At 38.9% G+C, this 16,060-nt stretch overlaps 1 protein-coding gene across 1 annotated transcript; it reads right to left on the bottom strand.

The window, feature by feature from the left end:
* ccdc137 (coiled-coil domain containing 137) lies at window positions 1-14,251 on the bottom strand. Its single transcript, XM_036590153.1, has 6 exons — window positions 14,098-14,251; window positions 11,910-12,058; window positions 9,853-10,078; window positions 9,603-9,685; window positions 9,410-9,489; window positions 1-899 (listed from the first exon to the last, which is right to left on the bottom strand). The coding sequence occupies exons 1-6, from the start codon at window positions 14,160-14,162 to the stop codon at window positions 699-701; spliced, it is 804 nt and encodes a 267-aa protein (XP_036446046.1). The 5' UTR covers window positions 14,163-14,251; the 3' UTR covers window positions 1-698.
* Window positions 14,252-16,060: the final 1,809 nt, after the last annotated feature.

Genomic DNA, 16,060 nt, shown 5'->3' with positions numbered 1-16,060 from the left:
TTCAGTAATTATGATTATTTTATTGTTTTTTTTTTTTTACAAAATTCAAGGTTTATTTATAATTGTTAGCACAAAGAAACTGGATAGGTAAAAAACAATCTCAACTTCTTTTCAGCATTCAAAAATATACAAACCAACAAATGAGCCAAAAGTGGTACTAATGATCCAAACCTATGTTAAATAACTTATTTTATTGTAAAATTAGTTTAATCACTTTTTTATATGTACATTTGTTCTATTTCATCATAGTCTTTATTATCATATGTTGGTATATTGTATTTATTTGATGTTTGATACTTCTAGCCCATAAAGCTAATTCCATTATTCAGCCATTCAATTTTCATGCATAAGAGCTGCTTATCCTCACACGTCACTGACCAGATACAATTCAAATGCACTAAACTATGATAACGTTAGAGAACAGTCATGTCTCTCTGACATAACTGGTGTAACTGCAGTAACACCAGTTAAAGCAGGTTTAACTGGTGTTTTGTAGCAGTGAAATTACCAAACTGTGGTGGACAATTCAGAACTGAAACAGATGACCCCTCCTTTCTGAAGTCACAGTCATATTATTAATTATTAGTTACTGAATTAAACAAATTGTGCAATTTTAAGTTCTCTGTAGAGGATGTGTGCTTATTTTCACTCAAGATGCAATCTAACCTTGGGTGTTTAAACTTTTGCATACAATTGTATCATTGAAGATCCTTTAGTTTGTGTATCGCTGCCTTTTGTTGCTCTTGCTGTTCTTGTTTCTGCTTCTTCAGGTGCCGGTATGCCTGCACCACCCTCTCACGTTCTTCCTCCATCATCCTCTGTCTAGCCATGGAGGGCTTGACTGTTGATAAGGCAGTGTGGCCGAGTAGAGAATTCAGAAGAAGGCCCTTGGATGCCCCCTAGAGGAATTGACAATGCATAAACAAGCAACCTGTTAGATATCAAAATGACTGTAAAACTGGATTCAGGGTCCATTACATTATCGCATATTTAATTACAGAAGTTATGCAATTAATTACATTTATTTCAACTGACATTCTGCCTCAACTGTTTCCAGTGACCATTGTCTACTTTTTACATTTTTGTTTGTTTTAATGTCAAAAAATTAGAAAGATGCAAAACAAATTTTTGTTTCTGCAAAAACGGACTGAATCAGAACCCAAACCATACATGAGTTGGTCTTGACCAATAAGTGACTACCTGTGGTTTTAGCAGTATCAGCGAAAATATTGCCAATAACACACAGATAACTAGTTTTGGTCACAGCACTGCTTCAGAATCTCCTAAAGAGAAAAACCTTAGACAGCTATGCCATTCAGGAACCCAACATGAGGAACTTTAAGTTTAAATATGGGACAAGAATTCAGGCTGAACTGCTAAATTTGAACACAAATAACCATCATGGTTAAAATGCAAACCCAAATCCAAAAAAGTTGGGACAGCAGTTAAAATGTAAAAAAAAACAAAAAGCAACAATTTACAAATCTACTTTGAGCTGTATTTAAACATAAGCAGTAGAAAGACGGGATATTGTCTTAATTTGGTATTTGTACATATATGCAAATTTTGAAACAGATGCCTGCAACATATTCCAGAAAAGTTGGGATGGGGCAACTTCAGACTAGAAATGTTAAGAAAATCCATCTTAAAGCGGTAAGCAGGTGATGCGATCATGCATGGACATAATAGAAACACCCAGGAAAGGTCTAGTCTCGCCACTTTGCAAAACATGGCAAAAATCCAATATTTTAAAAACAACATTCCCCAATCAGGGATTGCAAGGATTTCAGGCATTTCAACCTCTACAGTACATAATAACATTAAAACATTCAGGGAATGCAGAGAAATCTGTGTGCGGAAAGGACACAGAGATTTCTTGTAACATCCTGTAACCTTTGATTCCTCGGACAGCACTGCATTAAAAACCGGCAAGCTTCTGTGATGAACATCATCTCATGGGCTTAGGAATACTTTGACAAACCACTGTCAATCATCAATCAGTTCATCTGAAATGGACTGATGCACAGTGGAAAGGTGTACTGTAGTCTGACAAGTCAACAGTAGAATGGCAATAGATTTTGGTTTCAAAACTATCTGTGTCTTAAATCCCCAAACGATTACTGTGAAATTGTTTGGGGACATTAAACAATTAGTGTTGTTAAAAAGAAAGGTGATCTGACACAGTAGTAAACATGCTCCTGTCCCAGCTTTTTTGGAACGTTGCAAGTTTGGAATGAGCATATATGTCCGTATAGAGCATATTTACAAAATAAAAAAAAACAAAAAAAAAACAGAAGTTGTAAGGTAAAACATAAAATACTGTGTTTTTATATCATTTATAACTTAATACAGGTCAAACAAAATTTACTAAACACTGCTTTCTGTTTTTATTAGCATTTCACATACTGTCCCAACTATTTTGGAACTGAGTAAGTAACAAAAACATGTAAAATGCAGTCAAACCTAATCTTTAGTATGACAACAACATGCCACAAAAAAAATTTGTATAAGGACATGAAAAACACAAGAAAAATAAGGGAATTAACAGAAAAAGAAGGCAGAACTCTGGGTAGCCTGCCCCTAGTACTACAATATTTATGTTATTTAATTGTGGCTTTCAGTTGTTTGAGTTTAACTAACTTGACCTCTGAGAACCAATTATCATATTTTACAATTTACAGTTGACATTAACCTCAGTCTAAACAGTCAAATTAACCAAAACTATTGAAGTAAAATTAAAACCTAAAAGGTAAATGTAAAATTACATCAGCTATTACTATCAGTTATTAGAATTTTTAGTGCTGTAAAATTGGTATTGTTATAAAGCACAAAACTGTCGTATTGATCTCCACATTGTAGTGATCGACAAATACATAAATTTTCGACCAATGCTTTCCATTAAAAAGTGAATTTAATTTCCAATAAACAATTGATCTCTATACCATTTCTCACTGCCTTTGGCTGGACCCTCACCACAAACAATTTGCTTTCTTCCATCAACAAAGAGGCAGTCTATAAAAGCGAAACTAAGTGTGATAACCAGGACAGAGGTGTCTGTGGCGATAGAGAGTAGAGGTGAGACTGCTAGTGTGGAAATCACACATGAGCGCCAGGGAGACAAAGCCAGTGGCATGAAAAATGCTTCTTCAGTGAGAATGCTTCTTGTCTCAAGTTGATAACTCAAGGAGAGCTAGAAAGCTATTTCAGTGATATTCCACAAGCATTGGAAATCATCTTCATTGGTAGAAAGTCAACAGTGTATGATTCCTGACAGTGGCAGACTTTGGCCAGATGCTACTTGGGCATAGCAGTGTCTTCTGCATAGCGGGACTTCTCAGCCGTTGGTCTGACTGAACAGGCTGTGTAGTTAAGCTACAGGCTGCAAATGTATGTTAGCTTATGAATTTAGTCCCATGAAAAAAAAAAAAAAGCATAACCCCTGAAATAGCCAGAGCCCACCAAGTTTTATTACAAAGTTCTATAAGAATAGCTCAGTCAGTTTGCATTGAAGTCCCTGTACTTGCTGAATAATAAGCCTTGATATGTAATAAGCCTGGGATTTCAAGGGGTTAAAAGCTGTGAGCTACTGACCTTATGTTAATTGTTGTTTAAACTGTGCATATGAACTTCGTCAGGCCATGTATGTTAGTTAACATGGGCCATAATTAATCTGTGGTAAATGTCAGTAAGTAAACTACATTACATATTAGAAATAATACACATTTTATTCAGTAAAGCCTAAAGCCTTGTTTATATAAAACACAGTTCTGTGTTTGATGTTTTCAGTCAAGTCTGTGATGTCAGGTTTGTTGGTTAACGATTAATCATCGACTAATAACATTTGGTTATTGGTCAAAAGAATTTGCCAAAATTTGCATCCATTTTCTTATCACCACAAAATACAACATATTGCCAAAAGTATTCACTCACCCATCCAAATAATTGAATTCAGGTGTTCCAATCACTTACATGGCAACAGGTGTATAAAACCAAGCACCTAGGCATGCAGACTGCTTCTACAAACATTTGTGAAAGAATGGGTCGCTCTCAGGAGCTCAGTGAATTCCAGCGTGGTACCGTGATAGGATGCCACCTGTGCAACAAGTCCAGTCTTGAAATTTTCTCGCTACTAAATATTCCACAGTCAACTGTCTGTGGTATTATAACAAAGTGGAAGCGACTGGGAATGACAGCAACTCAGCCACGAAGTGGTAGGCCACGTAAAATGACAGAGCGAGGTCAGCGGATGCTGAGGTGGCCAACTTCCTGCAGAGTCAGTCGCTACCGACCTCCAAACTTCATGTGGCCTTCAGATTAGCTCAAGAACAGTGCTTAGCTTCATGGAATGGGTTTCCATGGCTGAGCAAATGCATCCAAGCCTTACATCACCAAGCGCAATGCAAAGTGTCGAATGAAGTAAAGCACGGTGCCACTGGACTCTAGAGCAGTGGAGACGTGTTCTCTGGAGTGATGAATCACGCTTCTCTGGCAATTCGAATGACGAGTCTGGGTTTGGCGGTCGCCAGGAGAACAATACTTGTCTGACTGCATTGTGCCAAGTGTAAAGTTTGGTGGAGGGGGGGAGTTGGTGTGGGGTTGTTTTTCAGGAGTTGGGCTCGGCCCCTAAGTTCCAGTGAAAGGAACTCTTAATGCTTCAGATACCAAGAGATTTTGGACAATTTCATGCTACTAACTTTGTGGGAACAGTTTGGGGATGGCCCCTTCCTGTTTCAACATGACTGAGCACCAGTGCACAAAGCAAGGTCCATAAAGACATGGATGAGTGAGTTTGTTGTGGAAGAACTTGACTGGCCTGCACAGAGTCCTGACCTCAACCCTATAGAACACCTTTGGGATGAATTAGTGCGGAGACTGCGAGCCAGGCCTTCTCGTCCAACATCAGTGTCTGACCTCATAAATGCTCTGGAAGAATGGTCAAACATTCCCATAAACACACTCCTAAACCTTGTGGAAAGCCTTCCCAGAAGAGTTGAAGCTGTTATAGCTGCAAAGGGTGGGCCGACATCATATTAAACCCTATGGATTAAGAATGGGATTTCACTCAAGTTCATATGCATGTGAAGGCAGATGAGCGAATACTTTTGGCAATATAGTGTATCTTCTTTTCTACCTAAAACACAATTGTTATGCACTTCCAACAGCATTTCTTCTCTGCTTGTTTCAGTGAGCTACAAGTGAGAAATAATGAAAAACATGGAACTACAACATGCTTTGTTGTCACCACCTATAACTGAAGCTTCCGAAAAGTTTAAATCATGTTTGTCACATCACATTTAAACAGTTGCGAAGGTGAGTGAAAATCTTTGGTCTTAGGTGCGTAGCCCCCTTGTAGTAGTTAAATACACACACACAGATTCTAAATATATACATATTAATATACACAAGTGTCAACTATTCCAATACACAGTTTTTGTACAGTGATAAGTTATGAAATAAAAGCTATGTGTACAGTTGTACACTTTTCCTTATGTGCAATATGTGAGTCTGGGGTAGATAAATAAAAGAGATGCAGGGTACACAGGGGATAGAATATTGATATATAGATATTCCAGATTACAAGACATGGATAGAAGATGTGCAAGATGATCATCTATATGTGCAAGCATAGATTTGCTAGACTGAAGTTACAGTGAGATCACAGTGAGTCTGTTTGAGGTTGCAATGTGGATTGTCCACGGAGATCATCATGACGATGATGATTCAGAGGTGTAGTGACAATGTTCTACAACAAAGGCACCTTCATCTAATCAAGATCCACACAACTGTGAAAAGCAAAAACAGCTAGGACAAAGTGATCTTCAAATAAAATATGTACGGCTCTGTTCACATTTGATATTAACATCTATTTGATCTGGACAGTGAGAGCAGTTTACACATTTACATGCGTATCATATCTGTCTCCAGTGACCACTTAGACTATATGGACAAAAGTATTGGGACACGCCTTTTAATCATTGAAGGTGTTCAGGTGTTTCATTCAGTCCCACTGCCACAGGTGTATAAAATCAAGCACCTAGCCATGCAGTTTGCCTTTACACACATTTGTGAAAGAATGGGCCATTCTAAAAAGCTCACTGGACTCGAGTGAGGTACTGTAATAGGATGCCTGCGTTCCAACATGTCAGTTTGCAAAATTTCTTCCCTCCTAGATATTCCATGAACAACTGTGAGTGGTATTATTGAAAAGTGGAAGCATTTAGGAATCACTGCAACTTAGCCACAAGGTAGCAGACCATGTAAAGTTACAGGGTCCTCGAGTGCTGAGGCACATAGTGCATAAATATCGCCAACGCTCTGCTGACTAAGTAAGAAGTAAAAGTTTCAAACCTCATCTGGCATTAACATCAACACAAAAATGGTGCGACAGGAGCTTCATAGCATGGGTTTCTATGGCCGAGCAGCTGCATGCAAACCTTACATCAGCAAGTACAATGCCAAGCAGCAGATGGAGTGGTGTAAAGCATGCCACCACTGAACTCTGGGAGCAGTGGAAACATTCTGCATTCAGTTCATGTTACATTTGCTACTTTGTTTATATGTTTCCAGTGTGATGGGTGAATTTGGGTATGGCAAATGCCAGGAGAACATTACCTGCCTGCATTGTGCCAACTGTGAAGTTTGGTGGAGGAGGGATCATGCTATGGGGTTGTTTTTCAGGGGTTGGACTAGGCCCCTTAGTTCCAGTGAAGACAAATCTTAACGCTTCAGCATACCAAGACAGTGTGGACAATTGTACACTTCCAACTTTGTGGGAACAGTTTGGGGAAGGCCCTTTTCTGTTCCAGCATAACTGTGCCCCAGTGTAAAAAGCAATGGCATGGTTGGGCGAGTTTGATGTGGAAGAACGTGACTGGCCCACACAGAGCCCTGACCTCAACCCCATCAAACACCTTTGGGATGAACTAGAATGGAGATTGTGAGCCAGGCTCTCTCCTCCAACATCAGTGTCTGACCTCACAAATGCTCTTCTGGATGAATGGGCAAAAATTCCCCACAGACACACTAAAATCTTGTAGAAAGCCTTTCCAAAAGAGTGGAAGCTGTTACAGCTGCAAAGGCAGGACCAATTCCTTATTAAAGCTTATGGATTTAGAATGGGGTATCATAAAAGCTCCTGTAGGTGTAATGTGTAGGGGTCCCATTACTTTTGGCCATACAGTGCATAATCAGATTTTGTGATTGTAGGTAAGATACCACAGACATTTACTACATTGTGTTCCAAATTATGCAAATTGGATTTAAGTGTCAAAGATTTAATTTTTTTTTTTTCAATTAAACTCATGGATGGTATTGTGTCTCAGGGCTCCTTGGACGTTCCACATTATTAAGCAGGCCACAGGTTTCAAGCAATATGGAAAAGAAAAAGGATCTCTCTGCTGCCGAAAAGTGTCAAATAGTGCAATGCCTTGGACAAGGTATGAAAACATTAGATATTTCAAGAACACTTAAGCGTGATCATCGTACTGTGAAGAGATTTGTGGCTCATTCAGAGCACAGACGGGTTTGTGCAGATAAAGGCATAATGAGGAAGGTTTCTGCCAGACAAATTCATCGGATTAAGAGAGCAGCTGCTAAAATGCCATTACAAAGCAGCAAAAAGGTATTTGAAGCTGCTGGTGCCTCTGGAGTCCTGCGAACCTCAAGGTGTAGGATCCTCCAGAGGCTTGCAGTTGTGCATAAACCTACTATTCGGCCATCCCTAACCAGTGCTCACAAGCAGAAACGGTCGCAAAAGGCCCAGACATACATGAAGACTAATTTTCAAACAGTCTTGTTTACTGATGAGTGCCGTGCAACCCTGGATGGTCCAGATGGATGGAGTAGTGGATGGTTGGTGGATGGCCAATATATCGGGGGCTGTCTTGGGCTGGAGGTTAGGGAACCAGTCTTGAGACCAGAAGGTCGCCGGTTCGATCCCCTCAGCTGACAGTGACTGAAGTGCCCTTGAGCAATGCACCTAACCCCCAACTGCTCCCCGAGCGCCATGGATAGGGCTACCCACCGCTCTGGGAAGGTGTGCTCACTGCCCCCCAGTGTGTGTGTGTTCACTAGTGTGTTTGTGGTGTTTGCATGGATGGGTTAAATGCGGAGGTCTAATTCTGATGTGTTCAGACACAGTTGGCTAAAAAAACTTTAACTTCATGTCCCAACAAGGCTACGTCAGCAAGGAGGTGGCAGAGTCATGTTTTGGGCCGGAATCGGGGAGAGAGCTGGTAGGCTCCTTTAGGATCCCTGAAGATGGTCTGACTGACCACTTTCTTCCATGGTACAAAAAGAAGAACTCATGGTGTGGCCACCATCCTCCCCTGACCTCAACCCTATTGAGAACCTTGGGAGTATCCTCAAGCAAAAGATCTGAGGGTGGGAGTCCCTTCACATCACAACAGCAGCTCTGGGAGGCTATTCTGACATCTTGCAAAGAAATTCAAGCAGAAACTCTCCAAAAACTCACAAGTTCATCGGATGCAAGAATTGTGAAGGTGATATCAAAGAAGGGGTCCTATGTTAACATGTAACTTGGCCTATGAAGATGTTTTTGATTAAAATAGCTTTTGATTTCAGTAAATGTAACCTCTTAATGCTACAAATTCAACACATGACCATTTTCGGTTCTTTACAACCTATAAAATGTTTTGAAACTGTTGTGCATAATAATTTGGAACAGTGCATTGAGTTTTTTTATTTAAAGATCATTGGGAGGTTTGTTCAATAAAATTCAATTTATACTCTAATGGTTGATGACTTTAAAATTATACTGACTGTCATTTGCATCGACCATTTAGGAAAATCAGAGAAAAATATCATTTGCATAATAATTTGGAATGTGGTGTATTTAAAGGGCTGTTAGAAACATTACGATTGTATAGATCACTAATGCAACTTGTAATCTTATGTGACAAGAGATGAGAAAAGGAGGTAAGTGGCTTACTTTTATCTCTGCTGTGATAAGGCAGTTCATTAGAAAGTCTTTCTTTAATGTCTAGAACACTTGAGCATTCACACTACAAATGCTGCATAGTCACATGTGTCCTTGACCACACTAGTAGTGGCCAGTACACCAGCTCAATTTTTCCTTAGATATGAGTTTTGTTACAACTATTATATCATTGTCCCACTAATAAGCACAGATAATGTGACACTGCAAACCACAGTAACATTATTCCCTTTAGCTGAATGTATGTTTCAGCTATGTTTCAAATTAAAATGGAAATGTTGCAGTCCCTCCATCACTTCCCCTGTCTAGTCCATTGCATCTGAAGCTGTCAACTTTGTTTTCAAGGCAGTGGATATACAGGAATGGTTGGTTTTTGAAGTTAGCCCAACAGGGACACCAGGATGTATGTTCATGCCAGGTGTAAACAGGGCCTATATTTCCAATGTAACTTACCTGAGATTTCACTGGAGCCTTCTTGGGTTTGGCAGTCAGTGATGGAGGTTCCATGGCGACCTCTCCAAACTGTACGTCATCTTCAAGAAGACAAATGACATTTTAAAATACATGTGTGGATGATTGTGAAGTATTTTCAGAGAATGAATACACAGTACAAATGTTAAATAATTCAAGGAGAATCATTACGTACCTACAAACATCTCTTTTTCCGCTCTCTCCTCACGTTGCTCAAGCTTTTTCTTATGTAGCCGCTCTAATCGTCCTTTATTAAACCTAAATAGAAAGGAAAATTAGGAAATACCAAGACCTGAATGTAGAACATGCAATGGCAAGAAAACTTAGCTAACAATAATGTACAATAATAAATATGAAATGATGAAAAACATGGGACATGAGTGAATAGATAACAGTGACAAACATATATAACACATGCCACTAACAGTATCTTTTTTTCAGATTTATGTTTGCTTGACTTTGTTTCCTTCTCCTCCAGCTGCAGCTCAGGCTGTCTCTCAGCCTGGTTTTTGGTGAGGAAGAGAACGTGCTGGGTTTCTCGAGACATGCGGCTCAGGTAAGCCGATTCTGACTCTTGCTTTCCTCTGCGAAAGTGTGGAACTGGAATATCTTCCTCTACAGAGGTTTCTGTCCGTGCTTTGGCCTTGGCATCTAAAGTAATGGATGCAAACGAAAGAAACAAAAAGTTATTATTCTGCTATTTAAGAAAGACTGCAATAAAAAGCCCATAACAAACCATCTTTTTCTGACCACAAGGCAGGAATTTCATAAACATTAAAGCCCAGATATATTAAAAGCTTGCAATGGGTGCAAGCAAATCACAGACACTTGTGCACACAAAGTTGCTAAATTTTAGCATGCTTGACATCATTAACACTCATTTTAGGGTGTGGCACTGTTGAGGCACAGATATTATGCAGAAATTATGTGAGGAGATTACACAAACAACCGGGAGTGATTTACTAACATGAACTGACCTGAATTTTTTTAGTATTTTTTAGCACATGGAGAAGGAGGCAACACTTCTTTATAAATTGTATTTTTTAATGTTATTATTGTTATTATAAACAGGTATAACCCCGTTTCCAAAAAAGTTAGGATGCTGTGCAAGATGTACATAAAAACAGAATGATGTGCAAATCATTTAAACCCTATCAAGAGTACAAAGACAATGCATCAGGATTGGAATTATTTTTAGTCAGTTCAACTTAAAGCAATTTAACCTAAAAGAAAATTAAAATTAACTATTGCCATGTTCCTTTTTTTTCAGTGTGTGTGTGTGATCACTGGAGTGAGGCATTGAAACTGGTTTTATTTAGCTTGCATAAATTTAAGTTGAATGAAAAAAAAAACATTTTTACAGTGTAAGAACTAAAAAATGTTTAGCCTATAGGCAGTTTAAATGGTAATATTATAATATTACAAAGTTCCACACAAAATAAAGGTTTTGTTGCTGTGGGATGATTGGACCTTAGATCAGACTGAGAGATCATTTGGTACTTCATTTATTTTCTTCACTGTGATTTTCCAAAGTGCTTGTTTTTAGTAGCTGAGACCCTCCCTCCTTCATTAGAAGGTCTAGCTGTTCTAGAATTTCCTGTCTGCTTTCTACAGCTTGAAACATGCTCCATGTGGATCTCTGTGCAGGATGTCCTTTTAACAGCCGATCATAGCAAATAAGGCTCAAAATAGAGCCAGCTGCCCTCAGTAAATTTTAGGATGTACTGCATGGCTTCCATGCTCTGTAGTAATTCACTTTCCAGTTTATTAGGTAGACCTACCTTATATCAACAATTAAATTTTATCTGGTACACTGACTATTAAGGTTAAGTTACGTGATGTCCTGTCAGCTCAGGGGATCAAACCGCGACCTTCTGGTCACAAATCTGGTTTCCTAACCTCCAGCCCACGACTGCACCAATTTGGGTGCACTCTGTACAGCTTGTAAATAAACATGAACCGCAGCCCATCCGTTGCTGCACAATTTGTCAGCCACCTCTACCTTACCCATCAAAGTAAAGGGACCACCATAAGACCACCACTGATCAGATACTGTCTGAGTGATTGACTATTCTCAGCACAGCAGTGACTCTGACATGGTAGACACTATGACACTAACACACCACCACATCAGTGTTTATGCAGTGCTGAGAATGATCCACCACCCAAATAGTACCTGCTCTGTGAGGGTCCACTGGGGTCCTGACCACTGAAGAACAGGGTAAAAGGGGGCTAACAAAGTATGCAGAGAAACAGATGGACTACAGTCTGTAACTGTAGAACTACAAAGTGCACCATATAGTAAGTGGAGCTGATAAAATGGACAATGAACGTAGAAACAAGGAGGTGATCATAATGTTATGCCTGATCGGTGTAAATACATACATACTAGGCTCTGCTATATAGTTAAAACAACACTACCAATGCTTTTGGAGGGCCACTCCTAATTAAAGGGGTGGAGCCCACTGAGTGCTTTTCATACCCCTCATGATTTTCTTCAGCTTGCTGGATCCCATTTTCATTCTCTCTTTGCTTTTCATAATTTCACGCAGACGAAAAGGTATCTGCTCCAGATGTTCTTCAAGTCGAGGTTTCACATCTTTCTTCGGCTTCTTTTTCTTGTTGTTAAAACTAAAAATCAAATTAGAAGTGATAGAATTAAACAAATAAAACAACTAAACAGTGATTTCATTTAGAAATAAAACTAAAAAAGTAAGCTATTTTGATGCTGGCATTCAGAATACATAAATCAGAGACAAAACCCATACATTAGGAGTAAGAAAATCAAATGATACATTGCTGAAGAGGGATTTTTTTTAATTTATCAGTCATTAAGATGTAAACAAATCATTCACAGTGGTTTGATGTTAAATGTGCCAATCAGGAGAAACTTGCCAAATCAGAACTGTTAACAGTGGTAATGACAGGAACCAGACCTCCGAAGAGGTTAATGCGTCTGAATACGTCACAGAAAGATATTTTACATAAAGTGGTCACGAATACACTGCCTGATGCCCCACACACTGTTTTATGATAGTTTTAAGAAGATTTATTATTGACTAACCTGTCAAACTGAATTTCTTTTTTATGTGCTGTCAGGTTACCAAAAATAATCAGACAAAGTTGAACATTGTCATATTTAAATTCATAATTCATGCTTCACAATAAATCTTCCACTCAATAAACATTGATCAGCTACTCAGTAGTACAAGTATTAGTTTTGGCGCATGCTCTTTTATTCACGATCACATTCGGTTTATTTATGTTAACTGATGGCTAAAGCTTACAGAGCCCCCGGAGGGGACGGAGGTAAAAAAAAAAAAAAAAATTAATTTGAGTGAACGTTTTGCAGTTCGTATGCACGTTTTCTTTTATTCATGGTCACGATTTCTTAAATCGTTCCCACGTTTTCTTTTAATCGTGGTCATGTTTTATTTTTAATTGAGTGCACGTTGTTTGTATTTTGATAACAGCTTCCTGAGACAGTCTGACAGGTTTTGATGTGTTAGATTGATGAGAAAATGAACAGAGATGCTCATCAGGTCTGATTTTGATTTGGAGGGTTATGAGGAAACTGCAGCTCCTCTTCACAGCAAACGGCCCACGGTGTTTCTGCTCCCGTGTCAAGCTGCGGTGTTAGAGACCATCATACAATTAAAAAAAGAAATGATCAGCGTTTCAACATCCTCACATAAATATATCTACATCAAATCCATAGATCTATTAAACTCTCTTGCCATTTGACCTCATCCCACATTAATGTTTCTGTGTGTGTTTGAGTTTGTTGAAACGTTTACGCTGACCATTTCTTCCTGTAATTGTGTGATGATCTTTAACACTGCAGCTTGTCGCGGGAGCAGAAACAGCGCTAAGCGGCTGCGCTGCGTCTATATATCTGTTAAATATGATCATTAGAAAGTGCAGTTAAGATTGTGGTTGTAGTTTATTGTCTTCCTTCATTTCACCACCAAACTGCAGCTGCACTGATGAATCTGAGGGCCGTGTGCTGTGAAGAAGAGCTACAGTGTCTTCATAACGCTCCAAATCAAAATCATAACTGATGAGCATCTCTGTTCATCATCTCATCAATTTAACACATCAAAACCCGTCACACAGTGTCAGGGAGCTGTTACTTCCTTCTGCACAGAAGAAATAACACAACCTGTATCTACTACATTGATTTTGCGCACGAATAAAAAAAATAAACAACGTGCGTTCAGTTAAAAATGAAACATGACAACGATTAAAAGAAAACGAGAGAACGAATAAGAAACTCGTGATCGATTTAAGAAAGGGAACGATTTAAGAAATCGTGACCACGAATAAAAGAAGACGTGCGTACGAACTGCAAAACGTTCGCTCGAATTATTATTATTTTTTTTTTTTACCTCCGCCCACTCCGGGGCTCCGGAAAAAAAACTTAATGTAGTTGTTTACACTTAGTAAGTCACTTTGTCTGTGTGTTGACTCACGTAGGAATCATCTACAGGACACAGAAAAGCATCAGACAACACTGACATCCTCTACAAATGTCAATGAAGTAAGCTACTGGTGCAGAAACGTGGGAAATCGGATTACAGTAGAAGGTAAGTTAAACTAACAACACCGTTGCTGAAAGGCGATACGACTCAATTCACATTCTATCACAGATTACAATAATTTACTATTACCTTTTATTCTTCTCCTTCTTCTGTTGGTCAGAGGACTTTGCAGCTTTTTGGCTAATTTTGGCCATGTTTGCAGTTTACCTTCTCTTCTGTCTCAGACCCATATGGCAAAACGTTTCCTCTTCTTCTACTATCCTGACGTGTTACCGACAGGAACGACACCGCCACCTACCGACTGCTCTGTGTAGAGCGCCAACTCTAACTAAGGAAGGGACTTTTATTCGGCCCAGCGGTCTCAGTATGGTTAGACTCAAACCAGTGAAAAATTATTTGCGTTTTATCAACAAAACCGAGTAAAAAAAAACTACCCAATAAAATCTCGTTTCCCAGTTGATTTATTGTTGAGTTGCGGTTGACTTAGGCCTGATTTGATGAAATATTAAAAGTCCATTGCATGGGCAGAAAATTAATAAGAATACAAATACATATGAAAAAATAGGCAAGGCATTCAAAACGTTATCTTTTATTAATATAAATGTGAACTTAAGGAAAACACAGTGAAAAGAGTCAAAAATCAGATTTGATGGCGTTCAGCATTTATCTTTAGCAGTCAGTGCATTTACCAGAGCCGGTTTATGAGGAGCCTGGCCTCTTACTATTTTCTCCCGTTATATCAAAAACATGACTACAAAAGGCCAGAGGGCGCCTGCGAGCGAGTCCTCAATGAATGGGTTGATTGTATTCTCTTACATTAAAAATGTTTTAGCATTTATAAATATGATTTTGCTCAAATGCTCCATCTTAACTCATTCATTTTGGACTCACGCCCTCTAGCGTTTAAAAAACGCGGAAGACATTACCGAGTGGTAATTATCCTCTCTACAAGTTCTCTGCATGTAAACTATTTGGCTAAAAGTATATGGGCACACCACCTAATTATTCAGTCCATGTGTTTCCCAAGTGGTTGCTAGGGACTTGCTAGGCAGTTGCTATGGTATCCAAAATGATTGCCATGGTGTTGCCAAGTGCTGGCTATGGTATCCCAAGTGGTTGCTAGGGTGTTGCTAGGTGATTGCTATGGTATCACAAGTAGTTGCTAAAGTGATGCTAGGCAGTTACTATGGTATCCAAAATGGTTGCTAGGGTGTTGCCATGTGCTGGCTATGGTATCCCATGTGGTTGCTAGGGTGTTGCTAGATGTTTGCTATGGTATCCCTGGTGGTTGCTAGGGTGTTGCTGGGCATCTGCTATGGTATCCCAGGTGGTTGCTAGGGTGTTGCTAGATGGATGCTATGGTATCCCAGGTGGTTGCTAAGGTGTTGAATTCAAGTTACTTACTTTCAAATCAAGATTATTTATTTATTTATTTATTTATTTATTTATTCATCCATTCATTCATTCATTCATTCATTCATTCACAAGTTCCTCTGATATAGAAAAGGCCGAACTTTAGCAAATTTTCTCAAATGATATTAAGATACTTTAGTGACTGGGTTTACATGTGGGATAAAACAGAGCTCAGAATCTAAGATTACAACCAGATTTCATACTTCAGGTTGGTATATAAAGCTAAAGGAGCTCCTCATAAAGCAGCTTTTTCTAAGTTTTAGTACCAACTGTCAGTTTTTCAGTTTTTTCATGATTTAGTTGTAGAACATTTTGTGACATCCACTGAGAAATATCTGACACACAGCTGATTAGTCTGTCTACATAGTCCTGATTATCAGAAGAAATGGAAATGTATAATTGTGTGTCATCAGCACAGCTATCAAAAAAATTACATTATGTTTCCTAATGACATCACCTAAAGGTAGCATGTACAAAGAGAAAAGCAAAGGCCCTAAAACTGAACCTTGTGGGTATTTTTTTTTTAAATTAAAGATTTCCCAGTGAACCATGAACTGCCTATTAAATAAATAAGATTTAAACCAGGCATGTCAAACTGGGGACCTTTCGGGCCAAAGTGCTGCAGAGATTAGTGTTTACCCTCATCTAAAGCTCTGAATTCAGTTAATGAAGGCCTTGC

This window comes from Colossoma macropomum, unplaced genomic scaffold (assembly GCF_904425465.1).
Source record: "Colossoma macropomum unplaced genomic scaffold, Colossoma_macropomum, whole genome shotgun sequence".
Lineage (NCBI taxonomy): Eukaryota > Metazoa > Chordata > Actinopteri > Characiformes > Serrasalmidae > Colossoma > Colossoma macropomum.
The sequence above is the reverse complement of the archived record's forward strand: the minus strand, read 5'-3'. Positions and strand labels throughout refer to the sequence as shown.

Excerpts from the sequence above, each read along its gene's own strand:
- ccdc137 (XM_036590153.1), bottom strand. The coding sequence starts at position 14,162 with ATGGCCAAAATTAGCCAAAAAGCTGCAAAGTCCTCTGACCAACAGAAG. Across the intron at positions 10,079-11,909 it reads GCTGAAGAAAATCATGAGGG|ATGCCAAGGCCAAAGCACGG; the intron begins GTATGAAAAGCA and ends CCATTACTTTAG. Across the intron at positions 900-9,409 it reads AGGCTCCAGTGAAATCTCAG|GGGGCATCCAAGGGCCTTCT; the intron begins GTAAGTTACATT and ends CAATTCCTCTAG.